The sequence below is a fragment of the Cervus canadensis genome, chromosome 1 (assembly GCF_019320065.1).
Source record: "Cervus canadensis isolate Bull #8, Minnesota chromosome 1, ASM1932006v1, whole genome shotgun sequence".
NCBI lineage: Eukaryota > Metazoa > Chordata > Mammalia > Artiodactyla > Cervidae > Cervus > Cervus canadensis.
This window is the reverse complement of record NC_057386.1, coordinates 61,216,398-61,234,482: the sequence shown is the minus strand read 5'-3', so window position 1 is coordinate 61,234,482 and position 18,085 is coordinate 61,216,398. Positions and strand designations below refer to the sequence as shown.

The following is an 18,085-nucleotide window of genomic DNA, read 5'->3' as shown; positions in this document are numbered from 1 at the left end:
AAGGCTGTATATTGTCACCCTGCTTATTTAACTTAAATGAAGAGTACATCATGAGAAATGTTGGACTGGATGAAGCACAAGCCGGAATCAAGATTGCTGGGAGAAATATCAAGGACCTCAGATAGGCAGATGACACCACTCTTATGGTAGAAAGCGAAGAAGAACTAAAGAGCCTCTTGATGAAAGTGAAAGTGGAGAGCAAAAAAGTTGCCTTAAAATTCAACATTGAGAAAACTAAGATGATGGTATCTGGTCCCATCACTTCTTGGGAAATAGATGGGGAAACAATGGAAACAATGACAGACTTTATTTTCTTGGTCTCCAAAATCACTGCAGATGTTGATTGCAACCATGAAATTAAGAGACACTTGCTTATTGGAAGAAAAGTTATGACCAACCTAGACAGCACATAAAAAAGCTGTGACATTACTTTGCCAGCAAAGGTCTATCTAGTCAAAGCTATGGTTTTTCCAGTAGCTACGTATGGATGTGAGATTTGAACTGTAATGAAAGCTGAGTGCCGAAGAATTGATGCTTTTGAACTGTGGTGTTGGAGAAGTCCCTTGGACTGCAAGGATATCCAACCAGTCCATCCTAAAGTTAATCAGTCCTGAATATTCATTGGAAGGACTGATGCTGAATCTGAAACTCCAATACTTTGGCCACCTGATGCGAAGAACTGACTAATTGATAAAGACCCTGATACTGAGAAAGATTGAAGGCAGGAGGAGAAGGGGATGACAGAGGATGAGTTGATTGAATGGCATTACCGACTGGATATACATGAGTTTTGAGTAAGCTCTGGAGTTGGTGATGGCCAGGGAAGCCTGGCATGCTGCAGTCCATGGGGTCATAAAGTGTCAGACATGACTGAGAGACTCTACTGAACTGAAATAAATATCTATGCCTTTTGGTATAAAAATCACAAAAATTATTATAAGAGACTCTTTATTCCCATGAAATTCAAACACAACTAATAGACATGGAGTGGTATAAAAGTGACTTTAACAAATTTATTATATTCCTTTGAAATTTTTTTCTGTAATTTAATTTTTAATTATACTTGTTTTAGGATAGATTGACATATTGAAGCCTCATTATCTGTAATCCTTTCACTCTATTTGTCCTTTCCAGGTGTTCTTGTGTTTAAATAATTTTAATGGCACTCCTTTAAATAGACCCCTCCTGCCACTTCAGTAAAAGCAGGAGAAGACCCAGCTGCCAGGTCCTTCTAGCTACATGTCTCATGATGCATATTTAGTGCTTGCTTCTGTTTTCATAGACTTTAACCAAAGTATATTTCTACATACACGTCTTCCAAAGTTAGAAGCTGAGATTTATTTCATTGACTTTTTATTCAAAATATTGGATGAGAGGGGGATTATATATATGAGACAGGGTCAGGGTCTTAAACAGTGTTTGGAACCAACATGCATTGACCTCTGCACCAGGTAGATGTCATGGTATTGACTAGAATTACATTGTAAACCTGAATTCAGTTTGAGGACACTGGCAGGGAGTGGAAAGAACATAGGTTCAAAGCTGGACAATTTAAAAAGTACATGTCAAAGCAAAGTTTGGTGACAAATAGTATTTTACCATGTATAGCAGCCAGCCTTTTCATTTCCTAAGCTAATGACAAAATTTATCAATTTTATAACAATAAAAATAAAAGACTAAAAAGAAAATATTCATTTATAACCATTTACTATGCACTAATGTAAAAATGTATTCATAAAGCACCTTTTCTTTCTTTGTGGTAAGGTCATGTTATCTATTTTTTCTTATCAAACAAAAAGTACCACTGCAGTTCAAGTTACAGATCTTTACATGGTAATTTATTTTTCCTATTTTCTTCCTCCCATGATGGATTTAATAAATGGTATTAAAGGTTTTCTTTTATCCAAAATACTCTTGCTAAATAAAATTATAGTTAAATAAAATTTCCAAACATTTTGATATTGTTTTAACTGAAAGTCCTTTTTAATTTGCACATGGCTGTAGTTTATCAATTTTAAACAAACTGATAATTCAATGCTTCTTTTTAAAAAATTTACCCTTGTGAGGAATAATAAATGCTTTCAGAGATTTTCTACATATGAGAATAAAATTTCATTATTTGAGCCTTGTTATCAAAAATAGAAAAAATAATAATCAAAAGACTAATGTATTAAAAAAAATTAAACAGAATTTGAATCTGATACTGTGGTATACTAAAACTAATCCAAGGTAGCAAAAATTCAGTCAGTACAGGCAGGGGACACTTAGGAATTTTGGAAATAGAACTGCTGTTTCTCATTTATTTCTTCAAATATATTGTTTGTGCAGTTATGTTAAGTCATGATCTTCTAAATAACTAGAGTAATAGTCACAATTGACTTTCAAAAATAATTTAATAAAATCATATTAAGTGGGAGCAAATTTTTATATGTAAAGTCAGTGAGGATTTTATAGGAATTAGAACTTCAGCAAATAGACAGTATTAACAGAACCAAGACTAATGTAGAAGTTGATGCAAAGGTTGAAAATAAATTTACAAAAGCTAATAAAATGCCTAGAACAGTAATTAACCATTATTATCACAATAACAATGAAGCTGTTTGTGTTTGAATTTAACAATACACCTAAGCCAAAGTTGAATTAATATAAAAATAATATGCAGTGAGCAGATAGCATACAAAAGGTATAATAAAAAATTAATGTTCCCATTGAAGACCTAAGTTATGACAACCTCTTTGAGTGTGCCTTCTAAATATTTTACTTCCCAGTTGTGTGAGGGCAGCTCATTGAAACCTTATAAGATATCAACCAGAGTATCCACAGTATTTCTTAAAAGCACTACATTTTCCCCACCACATCAGATAAAATAATTTAATGTACTTATTTTAACAAAAGGCCCATAGTTACTAACTCCAAACTATATAGTAGCTTTTTTTGTTTTTTAATTTTCTAGCATTAACTGTGGTTCTTAAAGACATCTACAGTTGATATTTTAATTTTCATGCTATTACTGAAAGTAACCAAGTTTATTCTTGGTTAGAAAGTTCTACTGTAACTCACCTCTAAAACTGACTTTATGTAGAAAGTTTCAGCATAAAAATATATCTCATATATATATATGTATATGTGTATGTGTATATATATATATATATATATATATATATATATATATGTCAAGATTGATTCTACTACATTTTTAGAATAAGTACAGAGTTTTATATCAGACAATTTGAGTTTTAACATCTAACTTTACACTGTAACCCTGGGAACATTATATTCTTTCTTTGAGCCTCAGTTCCTAAACCATAAAATGAGACCATTACCACAGTTCTCAAAGGGTTGCATGAAGTTAAAAGAGCTAGTGTATGTGCTTAGTACTGGGCTGGGCACAGCATGGTATACCAGGTTTTAATGTTTTTTTCTTTTCTCCTCTCTTTCCTATTCCCAATATTTTGGCTTACTGGAGATTGGTGAAAAAAAATATAGAAGTTACTGGAATAAATCAGCTCCACTAAAAAGCTCCTTATACTGCAGGCAATATTTATACATTTCCAAAGTAATGTTCCATGAGATCAAAAGATTATTTTTAAAAATGTATTTACATAATACAATTCATACACAATAAAAGATTTTCAAGGCAACAATGAAAAAAAAAAACAAGCTAAATCTGTGTGTATAGTTTAATATTGTAAAATGAAGAAAGATTTTCAATTTTATTAAATATTGAATGTTCATGGACAGACAACAGAACCAAAGCTACTTCATACAGCAATCTATATCAACATAAAAAAATATCAAAATAGAGTTTCTCTGAAGGAAGGAGCCTTTTTTAAAATGGGATTGATAATAATGAGAAATTCCCATTATTTGTCCATGAAACAGCTTATGAAAGTTGCTACTTCAAACAAGATTCTAGCAGAACTTGGCATGTAAATTTAAACTTTTCAGCCACCCACTACTCATCACTTTCTTGTAGCTTCACTCATTCAGACAATTTCATATATACATACATTAATATTAAAAAAAATCCTGGCTTTAAAGCAGAAAATTAATTTTCTACAATAAAAGTAGGTCACCATATTTATATCTAAAGATCTCAGTCACAGAAATTAATTTTCCTCATAGAGATGCTAACTAACGTACACTACTATACTCAACTTTTCAAAAAAGGTGTGTCTCTTAGGAGGATCTGCTCAATCATTCAAAATAATTCTAAGGCATTATAAGCAGCTGTTCCACAGGACAAGTGCTACCCTTGCAACAACATACTTTTGATACATTTAGCAAGTCTTTAGTCTTCAAGTGCTACCAGCCAGACAGAGACGTTTGTAGTCTACAGGTGGTTGGCTCAAAGGTCAAAAACTTTGTTTAAAAAAAATGTTTATGGAATAGCACCATAGAAAGTCTTTCAGAAACAAATCTTTCTTTTTTTTTTTTACAACATTACATTTTAAAAACCTGAATTCTAGGAAGAGAAAGAAAATTTTCAGTTCTAACAAGGCTTGCCCACTTCATTTCATTAAAAAACAAAAAAACAAGAAAACATTAACCTTGACAACATCAACATGAACAGCTACAACAGATCAACAACAAAAGAAAGAATAGCAGCAGTAGAACTTGAGTATGAGCCATCTAGGCAGTCACTTTAAAAGGATCTAGTTCACACCTGTTGGGAATTATCTCATCGGGTTCATAAGACATCACAAGGGCTCTTGAATTTGGTGTGAAAAGGCAGCATTTCTCACTGAAAGAATTGAGTTTACCGATAAACTGGGCATTTTCCAGCACTTAGATAAAATTATGTTTAGAATTAGCTAAATGGTAGACACTACTGACATTTCAAACTTGTCAAAGGTCAGGAAAATGAAATGGTTTCAAGATTGTTTACGTTTCAAAGAGGTAAATTTAGCCTGCAAGTGAAAATAATGAAGCTGAAATATTCCAGTTTCCAAACACTGGTCATACCTATATTTAAAGTATAAACCACCCTTAAAAGACTTCCACTTCACAACAACTTATATGGATCTGGTTTACATTGTCTTCAAGATGCACAGTCAAAGCAATTATCCTAAGATTCGAGGAGAGGGTTTTCCAGTTTATAACCTGTAAGATCATTTTATTTCTCCCATATACTGAGAAATTGTCAAAAAGAACACTCTGCAGCGTCACAGACCCTGAAAGGAACAATTTGAATTGTAAAGCATCTGTGTTGTGCTGTGAACAAAGAATTGTGAAGTCTTCTTTGAATCATGATGCCCTTTCACCAACTTTATTTATATTTATACTGTCAAGAATGGAGTTCAAATATCCTGGTAATGCTGATCAGGGTTAGCTGGAAACTTCTCTTGTAGTACAGAGATAATTCTGGTCTTGCAGTTTTCTTTTGCTCAAACTCATATGAAATATTTGTGCTAAAATCTTCATTTAAAAAAGAAATACATCTTCTCTGCATTATACACATTCCTTTACGTTCTGATGGAGATTTTGGTTATTTTTTGGTATGTGTGGAATCTGGATATCTGATGCTTTTGTATCTTATATGAAATCCTTTCTTGCTGATTGTGTCATCAGTATGAAAATGAATTAAAACTGTATCACCAATTGAATAGATTTCTTCTGGTGGCTGAAGACAAAAGCAAAGACAAAGACAGACACACAAACAAAAACAAATAATAAGAATGAATTATTTTTTCTTCTATGTAATTCACATTTGGAAATTTGGTATAAAACTGAATCCTCCCAACAACCTTGAAAAGTAAATAAGAGTGACTTTATTTTACAGGTGAGAAAGCTTGAGTTATAGAGAACAGATGATGTGCTCAAGATCACAATGTTGATCAGTGATGTAGCTGAGCTTTGAACATAATTAAGTCTGCTTCCAAGTTATGGAACTTGGTGTTTTTCCCCAAAATTTTAAACCAAGTTCCTTCGACTTACAAGTAATTAAAGTGAAGCGCAGAGAGAAAAAAGAGACACTAAAACTATTTCAGAAGCTGCTCTGAGGCAGAGCCACTTCCAGAATCCAAATTGTCCATTCCTTCTTGTTTTAGTAATCTAAGTACTGAGAAGCACTTTTGTTTCATTTCAGTTGTAATTTGGACAGGAGTTCAATATTATTCAAATTCAGTATTATTTAAGTAATAGTTATTGGTAGAAATTTGAAAAATGGAACTAAAGCTTTAGAACAAAATATGTATTCAGAAGAACATTTGATATTAATGTGCTGAATCCTGAGGGGGAAAGCATTGAGAAAACCTTAAGCTTTCCTTTTTCTTATTTGTCACGTTGATGCCCTCTGACCTATTTTGGGTACTGTGTCCTGTGCATACTGCAATGGATCGACATTCAATAGTACTGGCTAAACCTCCACACTGGTAGCAGACCCTGCCACTTATCATATATATTGTTGAGAGGGGAATCTCAATTTGAATCGTGCATATTCTTTTTCTTCTATGCTTTAATTTAAAAGTTTGCAAAACTGTCATGGTGTGTGTTAAGATATATTGCTTTTAGGTAAGTAAATATTTACTGCATAATTAAAAGCATGAATTTAAAAAGTTAGAATGTGGACAGTAACAATAATTATAGTTACTGAATTCATCTGTCTTGTTCGATGTTATTGAGCAAATTCACTAGCAACAGAGAAGGGAAGAGGCATGTTATAACTTATCAAGCCATTAATAATATGATGTAACATTTTTTTTGTAAAAGCATTGCTGACTTATACATCTTACATATATCAAATCACCAATTTATAGATATTTTTATCATGTCTATGGTATCCTGTTGGTACTGTATTTACCCCTGATCCACAGAATCGACCAAGCCCCACTGCTGTTGAATCAAGACCATCAAAGAGCTCAACGTAGTCATAGCCACAGTCAGCTTCTTCTTCCACTTCAAAAATCTGGAAGGATAATTCGAGTCGAGAGCCCCGTTCTGACACTAACAGCCATTCACAATCAACTTGTCCTGGGTAGTTGTTATCACCAAACTGAGCATGTGAGTACAGATCTCTGGGTTTTGATTCCACTTTCAGTCTGCCACCACACTCTGCCCAAGGAATAAAAATGAGATAAGTGAGCTCAATGAGCTTTAACAATTCCAATTTCTCTTTCAGTGTGGTATAACCACTCTCTAACTTCTGTATTCATTTCCATGGTCAGTTATGCTTCCCATATTTGAAGATTCCAATGACGTAGTGGATATTGATAGGCCCTAGGTTTGGTAGGCTGGGTTTGGTATTTCAGCTTCACACTTACTAGTTCAGTGACTTTGGATAAGTGACATTGCTTCTCTGATACATAAGGTAAAATGCAGATGACAACAATAGTACCAATCTTAGTGGGCTCTGAGGATTTAATTAACACAAGAAAATCACTTAAAACAGTACCTGCCATATAGTAACCAGTCAGTCCTAAAGGAAATCAACCCTGAATGCTGAAGTTGAAACTCCAGTGCTTTGGCCACCTGATGCGAAGAGCCGACTCATTGGAAAAGACCCTGATGTTGGGAAAGACTGAAGGCAGGAGGAAAAGGGGGCAGCAGAGGATGAGATGGTTGGATGGCATCACCAACTCAATGGATATTTCTTGTTGTTGTTCAGTCATTAGTCATGTTTGACTTTGCAAACCCATGATTGCAACACGCCAGTCTTCCCTGTTCGTCACTATTGCCTGGAGTTTGCTTAAACTCACATCCATTGAATCAGTGATGCCACCCAATCATCTCATCCACTGTCACCCCTTTCTCCTCCTGCCTTCAATCCACCCAACATCAGGGTCTATTCCAATCAGTCGGCTCTTCCCATCAGATGGCCAAAGTATTGGAGCTGCAGCTTTAGCATCAGTAGTTCCAATGAATATTCAGAGTTGATTTCCTTCAGGATTTACTGGTTTGATCTCCTTGCTGCCAAGGGACTCTCAAGAGTCTTCTCTAGCACCACAATTCGAAAGCATCAATTCTTCACCACTCATCCTTCTTTATGGTCACATCTGTACATGACTACTGGAAAAACCATAGCTTTGACTATATAGACCTTTGTTAGCAAAGTGATGTCTCTGCTTAATAATACACTGTCTATCTAGGTTGGTATAGCTTTTCTTCCAAGGAGCAAGCATCTTTTAATTTCATCCTTGCCGTCACTATAGGCAGTTATCTTAGAGTCCAAGAAAATAAAACCTGTCACTGTTTCCATTTTTCCTCCCATCTATTTGCATGAAATGACGGGATTGGATGCCATGATCTTAGTTTTATGAATGTTGGATTTTCAAGCCAGCCTTTTCACTCTCCTCTTTTACCCTCATCAAGAAGCTCTTTAGTTCCCCTTTGCTTTCTGCCATTAGGGTGGTGTCATCTGCATATGTGAGGTTATTGATATTTTTTCTGGCAATCTTGATTCCAGCTTGTGATTCATCCAGCTTGGCATTTTGCATGATGTACTCTGCATATAAGTTAAATAAGCAGGGTGACAATATACATGTACTCCTTTGACGTACTCCTTTCCAAACTTGAACCAAACTGTTGTTCAATGTCTGGTTCCAACTGTTGCTTCTCAACCTGCATACAGGTTTTTCAGGAGGCAGGTAAGGTGGTCTGATATTCCCATCTCTTTAAGAACTTTCCACAGTTTGCTGTGATCCACGCAGTCAAAGGATTTATCATAATCAATGAAGCAGATGTTTTTCTGGAATTCCCTTGTTTTTCTATGATCCAATGGATGCTGGCAGTTTGATCTCTGATTCCTCTGTCTTTTCTAAATCCAGTTTGTACATCTGGAATTTCTTGGTTCTTGTACTGTTAAAGCCTGGCTTGGAGGATTGTGAGCATTACTTTGCTAGCATGTAAAGTGAGTGCAATTGTGCAATAGTTTGAACATTCTTTGGCCTTGTCCTTCTTTGGGGTTGAAATGAAACTGGCCTTTTCCTGTCCTGAGCCCACTGCCGAGTTTCCCAAATGTGCTGACCCACTGAGTGCAGCACTTTCCCAGCATCATCTTTCAGGATTTGAAACAGCTCAGCTGGAATTCCATCACCTCCCCTAGCTTTGCTTGTAGCAATGCTTCCTGAGGCCCACTTAGCTTCGCACTCTAGGATTTCCAGCTCTAGGTGAGTGATCACACCATAATGGCTGTCCAGGTCATGAAGACATTTTTTCTACAGTTCTTCTGTGTATTCTTGTCACCTCTTCTTAATATCTTCTGCTTCTGTTAGGATCATATTGTTTCTGAGCCTGTCTTTGCATGAAATGTTCCCTTGGGATCTCTAATTTTCTTCAAGTGGTCTCTAGTCATTCCCATTCTATTGTTTTCCTCTATTTCTTTGCATTGTTCACTTAAGAAGGCTTTCTTATCTCTCCTTGTTATTCTTTGGAACTCTGCATTCACATAGGTATATCTTTCAATGGACATGAGTTAGGGCAAACTCTGGGAGATAGTGAAAGACAAGTAAGCCTGGTATGCTGCAGTGCATGGGGTCACAAAGAGTCAGACATGATTGAGTGACTGAAAAACAACTTATACTAGCTCTCAATGAATATTTTCTATTGTTATACGTTATATTGTTTTCACTTTTAACTGTTTTCAAGGATAAGAAGGTCAGTGTTCAAGTTAAATCTTAATATTTTAAGAACCCAGAATCCAAATTAATATGACATAATTGAAAAAAATCAACAATATAAAAATCCTGTATGTGTATATGTGCCATATAGAACTCTCTACATAGAATATACAGACCAGTATTACTTTACTTAGGTTGAACTACTTATCTAACTTGATTTGGAATAACATACACCCCTTATAAATTGTAGTTAATCTTGAAGTTCCAGAACTTTATGAATTATATTTTGTGTGTTTAACAAACAAAAAGTGCTCTTTTCATAGCTTTTTCAGGGAGATATTAATAAACATATGATTTACCAGTTAGTACCTCTGTCATTAGAGGTAACTCTACAAAATATAATATATACCTACATAAAATTTATAGTTAATGTATTTCAGAGAATACAAGTTTTCAAAAATTACTCTTTGTAGCCTGGGCGCCCAAATTTTACAATGACTAGAGAGGAAATGAATGTTCAAACTACTGTAAACTTGTGCTCATGTCATATGCTAGCAAGGTTATGCTCAAAATTCTTCAAGCTAGGTTTCAGGAGTACATGAACTGAGACTTTTCAGATGTACAAGTTGGGTTTAGAAAACACACAGAGGAACCAGAGATCAAATTGTCAACTTTCTTTGGATCATGGAGAAAGCAAGGGAGTTCCAGAAAAACATCTACTTCTGCTTCATTGACTACACTAAAGCCTTTGGATGTGTGGATCATACAAACAAACTGTGGAAAATTCTTAAAGAAATGGGAGTAGCAGACCACCTTACCTGTCTCCTGAGAAACCTGTATGTGGATCAAGAAGCAACAGTTGGAATCAGACATGGAACAACAGACTGGTTCAAAATTAGGAAAGGAGTATGGCAAGGCTGTATATTGTCACCCTGCTTATTTAACTTATAGGCAGAGTACCTCATGTGAAATCCTGGGCTGAATGAATCACAAGCTGGTATCAAGACTGCTGGCAGAAATATCAACAATCTCAGCTATGCAGATGACACAAGTCTTATGGCAGAAAGTGAAGGGGAACTAAAGAGCCTCTTGATGAAAGTGAAAGAGGAGAGTGAAAAAGTTGGCTTAAAACTCAACATTCAGAAAACTAAGATCATGGCATCTGGTCCCATCACTTCATGGCAAATAGATAGGAAAACAACGGAAACAGTGACAGACTTTATTTTTTGGGGATCCAAAATCACTGCAGATATTGACTGCAGCCATGAAATGAAAAGATGCTTGCACCTTGGAAGAAAAGCTATGACCAAACTGGACAGCATATTAAAAAGCAGAGACATTGCTTTGCTGACAAAGGTTCAGCTAGTCAAAGCTAAGGTTTTTCCAGTAGTCATGTATGGATGTGAGAGTTGGACTGTGAAGAAAGCTGAGTGCCGAAGAATTGATGCTTTTGAACTGTGGTGTTGGAGAAGACTCTTGAGTCTCTTGGACTTCAAGGAGATCCAACCAGTCCATCCTAAAGTTAATCAGTCCTGAATATTAATTGGAAGGACCGATGCTGAAGCTGAAACTCCAATATTTGGCTACCTGATGCAAAGAACTGACTCATTGAAAAAAGCTCTGATGCTGGGAAAGACTGAAGGTGGGAGGAAAAGGGTATGACAGAGGATGAGATGGTTGGATGGCATCACCGACTCAGTGGACATGGGTTTGAGTAAACTCTTGGAGTTGGTGAAGGACAGAGAAGCCTGGTGTGTTGCAGTCCATGAGGTCACAAAGAGTTGGACTTAAGGTCCAACTAAAGGTCGCCACTGAACAACTGAATTAAACTGAAGGGGAACTAAAGAATCTCTTAATGAGGGTGAAAGAGGAGAGTGAAAAGGCTGGCTTGAAATTAACATTAAAAAAACTAAGATCATGGCATGTGGTCCCATCACTTCATGGCAAATAGATGGGGGGGGGGGAGCGGGGAATGGAAACAGTAACAGGTTTTGTTTTCTTGGACTCCAAAATAACTGCAGATGGTGACTATAGCCATGAAATGAAAAGACACTTGCTCCTTGGAAGAAAAGCTATGACCAAGCTAGACAGCATATTAAAAAGCAGAGACATTACTTTGCCAACAAAGGTCCTTATAGTCAAACCTATGGTTTTTCCAGTAGTCATGTACAGCTGTGAGAGTTGAACCATAAAGGCCAAAGGATTGAAGTTTTTGAACTGTGGTGTTGGAGAGGACTCTTGAGTGTCCCTTGGACAGCAAGGAGATCAAACCAGTCTATCTAAAGGAAATCAACCCTACATAATCATTGGAAGTGATGATGCTGAAGCTGAAGCTACAGTACTTTGGCCATGTGATGTGAAAAGCCTACTCATTGGAAAAGACTTTGATGCTGGAAAAGATTGCAGGCAAAAGGAGAAAAGGGTGGCAGAGGATGAGATAGTTAGATAACTGAAGCCCATTATACAGAGTGAAGTAAGCCAGAAAGATAAAGACCAATACAGTATACTAACGCATATATATGGAATTTAAAAAGATGGTAATGATAACCCTATATGCAAGATAGAAAAAGAGACACAGATGTATAGAACAGACTTTGGGACTCTGTGGGAGAAGGTGAGGGTGGGATGTTATGAGAGAATAGCATTGAAACAAGTATACTATCAAGGGTGAAACAGATCACCAGCCCAGGTTGGATGCATGAGACAAGTGCTCAGGGCTGGTGCACTGGGAAGACCCAGAGGGATGGGATGGGGAGTAAGGTGGGAGAGGGGATCAGGATGTGGAACACATGTAAATCCATGGCTGATTCATGTCAATGTATGGCAAAAATCACTACAATATTGTAAAGTAATCAGCCTCCAACTAATAAAAGTAAATTAAAAAAAAAGAGAGATAGATAGCATCACCAAGTCAATGAACATCAGTTTGAGCAAACTCCAGGAGATGGTGGAGAAGAGCCTGGTGTCCTGCAGTCCATGGGTTCACAGTCAGACACAACTTAGTGACTGAACAATAGCAAAGAGAGTAGATATAAGTAGAGGAAGCCTACAGTCTCCTCCAACCAATTACACATACAAGCATGATTGCGGGTAGGGAGAAAGGAAGTGGTATGAAAAGTGTCAGGAGAAATTAGAGTTTCATTCTGCCCTTATTTGCAATGACTGAGTGGTTACTGGGAAGCAGAAATTTCATTACAAAAATCAGGGAATTCCCCCCAAAAGTGGGATGAGTTGGGAGAGAACAGAAACAAAAATACAAAGTGGAAAGATTTGGACAGATAAACCAATGGTTATTGAAAACAATTTTAACCCTAGTGCAGTCTTCTGTGACCAGACAGTCCTTGGCAGCACCATGTGAGGGTGAATTAGGACAGCTAAAATTTTACTTAGATTTTTTCAGATTGGTATATGGTTTACCCACATTGTGGTTTGGTGATTTTAACTAACAAAATATTTCTGAATCCCCAGGTGGAACCCTATTCAGATGTGTCTGAATACAAGTAAGCTCAACCAAAACTCTGGGTATTGCCACATGCAACTGCACATTCAGAGACCTTGGTGTGACCAGAGATGTAAAAACCTTCAACTAGTGTTTCAGTCATGAGAATGCCTTCCACATCATGTTAAATGATAACAACTATGTATAAAAGAATGAAATTAGAATGCTTCCTAACACTATACACAAAAATAAACTCAAAATGGATTAAAGACCTAAATGTAAGACCAGAAATTATAAAACTCTTAGAGAAAAGTATAGGCAGGATACTATTTGACATAAATCAAAGCAATATTCTCTATGACCATATCCTAGAGTGATGGAAGCAAAAACAAAAATAAATAAATGAAATTCAACTAAACTTAAAAGTTTTTGCACAGCAAAGGAATCTATAAACAAGGCAAAAAGACCACCCACAGAATGGGAGAAAAAACAGCAAACAAAACAACTGACAGATAATTAATCTCCAAAGTTTACAAGCAGCTCATTCAGCTCAATACCAAAAAAACAAACAACCCAATCAAAAAGTGGGCAGAAGACCTAAGCAGATATTTCTCCAAAGAAGACATACAGATGGCTAAAAACACATGAAAAGATGATCAACTTCACTCATTATTAGAGAAACACAAATCAAAATTGCAATGAGGTATCATCTCACACTGGTCAGAATGACAATCATCAAAATATCTATAAAAAATAAATGCTGGAGAAGGTGTGGAGAAAAGGGAACCTTATTGCACTGTTGGTAGGAGTGCAAACTGATATAACCACTATGGGGAACAGTGTAGAGATTCCTTTAAAAAACTAGGAATAAAACTACCACATGATCCAACAATCCCACTACTGGGCATATACTCTGAGGAAACCGTAATTGAAAAAGACACATATACCGTACTGTTCACTGCAGCACTATGTGCAGTAGCTAGGACATGGAACAACCTGGATGGCCACTGGCAGATGAATGGATAAAGAAGCTGTGATACTGTTAATACACAATGAAATATTACTTAGCTATAATAAGGAACACATTTGACTCAGTTCTAATAATGCGGATGAACCTAGAGATTACTATAGAGAGTGAAGTCATAAAGGGAAAAACAAATATTGTATCCTAACGCATATATATAGAATCTAGAAAGATAGTACTGATGAAACTCTCTGCAGGGCAGCAATAGAGATACAGACATAGAAAACTGACTGGTGGACACAGTGGAGGAAGGGGAGGTTGGAACGAATTGAGAGAAACATTGAAATATATACATTCCTATATATAAAATTAGATAGCCAGTAGAAATTTGCTGTATGATGCAGATTCTAAGCTGGTACACTGTGACAACCTAGAGGGGTAGGATGGGGTTGGAGATGGGAGGGAGGTTCGAGAGGGAGGGGACTTAGTATGCATACCTATGGCTGATTCATGTGGATATATGGCAGAAACCAACACAACATTGTAAAGTAATTATACTCCAATTAAAAATAATTAAATTTAAATAATAAATAAATAAATAAATGTCCCTTTGTCTTCCAGTTTTTAGGACGAGTGTCTTGTACAATCTATTGATATAGGTCCCATGTGTGCTTATAACCACTCTGGAAAGCTGGAAATCTGATCAGTCTTGGGAACTCTCTCTTAAGTCCCACAGACTGGAAACTAAGCATCCTTCCTTTACCACAATGGTGCTTCTCTTATCCCTAACTCCAAGAATCAGTGTCCTCTCCCTGTGACAGGACTCCGCAGCCAAATGGCCTGGATACAAACCTGAATTCTACTAGTCATCAGCTGTGGGATTTTGCCCCCCACTTCATTTCTAAAGTAGGGATCATACACAGTTCTTAAGTGATAGGATCTAGATGAAGAGTTATAGGCTAATACATGTGAAATTATTGAAAGATACCTGGCACGCAGGAAAAGCCACCTAAGAATACACTACCATCATTTTATTATTTTCCAGTGAGAACATCTAAATGCCATCATCTATACTTCTAGGGATCCACTCAGGTACGAAAAGAAAAGCTAGAAAAATTGGAAAACAATTTAAAGCATTGTTAATCTGTTTTCAGAAAGGAAGAATTATCTTTTTGAGGGCCAGTAAAATATTTTGTGACAATATTTCTGAATTCATTATATAAATGTATAAATCAATGTAATTGCATTTACAAATACTTAATGAATTTGACTTATTCTCAAAGTTTGATATAATTGAGTGATTTGTTTTGTTTACAACTGTCAGTACTTGCATTACTTTTATTCCACAGCCCAGGAAGAGAACTGTGGGAGAAGTGCTGGCTTCTGTATGCCTACTGTGGAGAAACACAGTAGCAAAACAAACCAGGATCCAGAGGAAACAATTCTCTGAGGGACCTAGTTCAGAACAGAAGTCAAGAAGTTTGAACAAAACGGGAAAAAGAGATTTAAAAAGCCCTTGTGAATCTGAAATGTGAGGCATCATTATTTAATTTTACTGAAAACTTCTAGAAAATGATAATACTCACATAACTTAAACTACAAGTAAGACTGACTTAAATTGTTTCAGAAAGGGTGGCCTTCATTTTAATTTGGAAAGACATTTGTTTATTTCCTGGTAAAGTTCCTATGAGGGCCTGTAATCTGACCAATAAATGCTTTTAGTAGGCATAGAAATATAATTTAATTTAGTTTTATCAACATAATTTCAAAGGTGCTGAATAATATATTATTTGATTTTTAAATGTTTTGACAATTACGATGATGCTTTATGCTGCAGAAAAATGCCCTGCCAGACATGCAGTGTTTTAAAATATTATCTTCCACACTTTCCCTCTTTTCCTGTATCTTCCTGTGTCTTGCCTTATCGTCTGAGAGAATACACAGGATACTTGTTTTAATGAAAATGTTTTTTTTTTCCAACAGTTTATTGAAGTCTGGCATAATGCCATTTCTTTTACCTGATTAAAATAAATTTGGACTTAGAATTTGAACACACCTTCAGAGGAAAATGGCACCTTTTTCAAGAAAGTCCATTTCCCACAGATTTGGAATGTATTACTTGTAAAAAAAAAAAAAGAAAGAAAGAAAACCATAAAGCAGCATTAATATTTCTATTCACCTAATTTCAAAATTCATGGTGTTAGAAACTTTCCTTGTGGATATAATTAAAACTCTATATAGAAATATAAATTTATTCAAGCAAATTAAAAGGTATACTTGAGGGCCTGTTAGTAATAGTTACATGTATTCTAGAAAGTGGTAAATAATGCATAAATGCCTTATACATTTAGCAAATTTGACAAATGTAGTATTGGACTTGACTGTCTCAACAGAAACCCACTGCAAATCTTAAATTTAACTTCTCAGACTATAGCTGTCAAAAGGTAGGTATTGCTTCTATTTTCTCATTGTCATGTTTCTTGTTGTTTAGTTGCTAAATTGTGTCCAACTCTTTGCAACCCCATGGACTATAGTCCACCAGGTTCCTCTTCCATGGGATTCTCCAGGCAAGAATACTGGAGTAGGTTGCCATTTCCTTCTCCAGGGTATATTTCTGACCCAGGGATCAAACTTGCATCTCCTGCATTGGCAGGCAGATTCTTTATGCTGAGCCATCAGGGAAGGCCCCATTTTCTCATGAAGTGAAGTGAGAGTTGCTCAGTCGTGTCTGACTCTTTCAACCCCTGGACTACACAGTCCATGGAGTTCTCCAGGCCAAAGTGCTGGAGTGGGTAGCCTTTCCCTTCTCCAGGAGATCTTCCCAACCCAGGGATCAAACCCAGGTCTCCTGCAATGCAGGTGGATTCTTTACCAGCTGAGCCACAAGGGTAGTCCAAAAATACTGGAGTGGGTAGCCTATCCCTTCTCTGGTGGATCTTCCCAACCCAGGAATTGAACCGGGGTCTCTTATTATTTTCTCATAAGTTCCGATAAAATTCCCCCCCTTTTTTTTTTGCTATGAATTATTAATACTCTACAGTGTCTATTTAAAGTACCAAATAAATATCTGATGAAAGACTGTGGAATAAATAAACTTATTAAAGAGAAATCTTTCAAAAGAAATAAATAATAAGCAGTACATAATATTTCAGCATGTATGGCTACTTGAAAGTACCAGTAAAAACTAAATCTACCCCCCAAATTCAAAGATAACTAGTTAAGTGAGAGCAAAAATTTACACATGAAGAAGAGAAAGAAACAGATAACGCCAAAAATTTTGACAAGAGCACAGTGAGTAGGAGTTGGAGAGGAGTCTAGTTCCAGCTGTTATTTTTTGTGCTACTTTGGTTGTCATTAAGTTTTAGCCTCAGAAGCCTCATTTCTTAGATGACAGGACTGAATCAAACAATATCCAAGGCATGTTTTGCCTACAAAATAATAGTGAGGCTGCTCACATGGGTATTTGAATGGATATGAATTGAACAGGGAAGTAAAATGAAACTAGTCTGTTGGTTACTTTCGACAGAGGATTTGTATAAGGAAGCATTCAGTCTCTACATATTGTTTCAATTAACAGTTATCTAGTTTTGTATTGGTTTTCTTCCTATTCCAAAATGCTTATGTTTAGAGAAAATATACCATAGTAGAAAGTACACGAGCTTTGGACACAGTCAGAATTAGGATGAAATCCAGGTTTTGATATACTTTCAGAAATTGTTGCAAATTAATCTCTCAGACGTTACATTTCTTTATCTGAAGATAAAGGTAATTCCTACATCATATAGCTCTTTTGAGAGCTCAATGTATGTAGTTGTTAAGTGTATGTATGTGCCTGAAATATCAAGTGCATGCTACATATACCATTGGATTTCAACATATGATCTCTGTGATACTGTAATAAGACCCTACCCACGGCCTCTTAATGCTGACACATACACAGAAACAGCATCTATAGCAGAAGCATGTAAATTAAGGAGTCATGGAGTTTTATAGCTGCAAGAAAACTTGAGATTTAAGGCAAAGGTAAAGATAAAAAGAGAAACTATAAAAGTAAGTTTTTATTAAACTAAGAGGAATTTATAGGTGAGTAAATTGAAGATATTTAAATCAGCTGTTTCAAGAGTT

General features: G+C 36.1%; 1 protein-coding gene across 4 annotated transcripts in view; it reads right to left on the bottom strand.

Annotated features, from left to right (window-relative positions):
* TLL1 (tolloid like 1) overlaps positions 1-18,085 on the bottom strand; it is a 343,253-nt gene that overhangs the window by 52,645 nt on the left and 272,523 nt on the right. For 2 of the 4 annotated variants that reach the window (XM_043483909.1, XM_043483918.1), the window contains 2 exons: positions 6,803-7,053; positions 935-5,623 (listed from right to left, as the gene is read on the bottom strand). The exons of 1 other annotated variant lie outside the window; for it this stretch is intronic. In XM_043483909.1, the coding sequence (XP_043339844.1) occupies positions 5,489-5,623; positions 6,803-7,053 (386 nt within the window). In that variant the 3' untranslated portion in view covers positions 935-5,488. Of the gene's footprint in view, positions 1-934; positions 5,624-6,802; positions 7,054-18,085 lie in introns of those variants that run through there. One more of the 4 variants, XM_043483934.1, reaches the window with a different exon arrangement.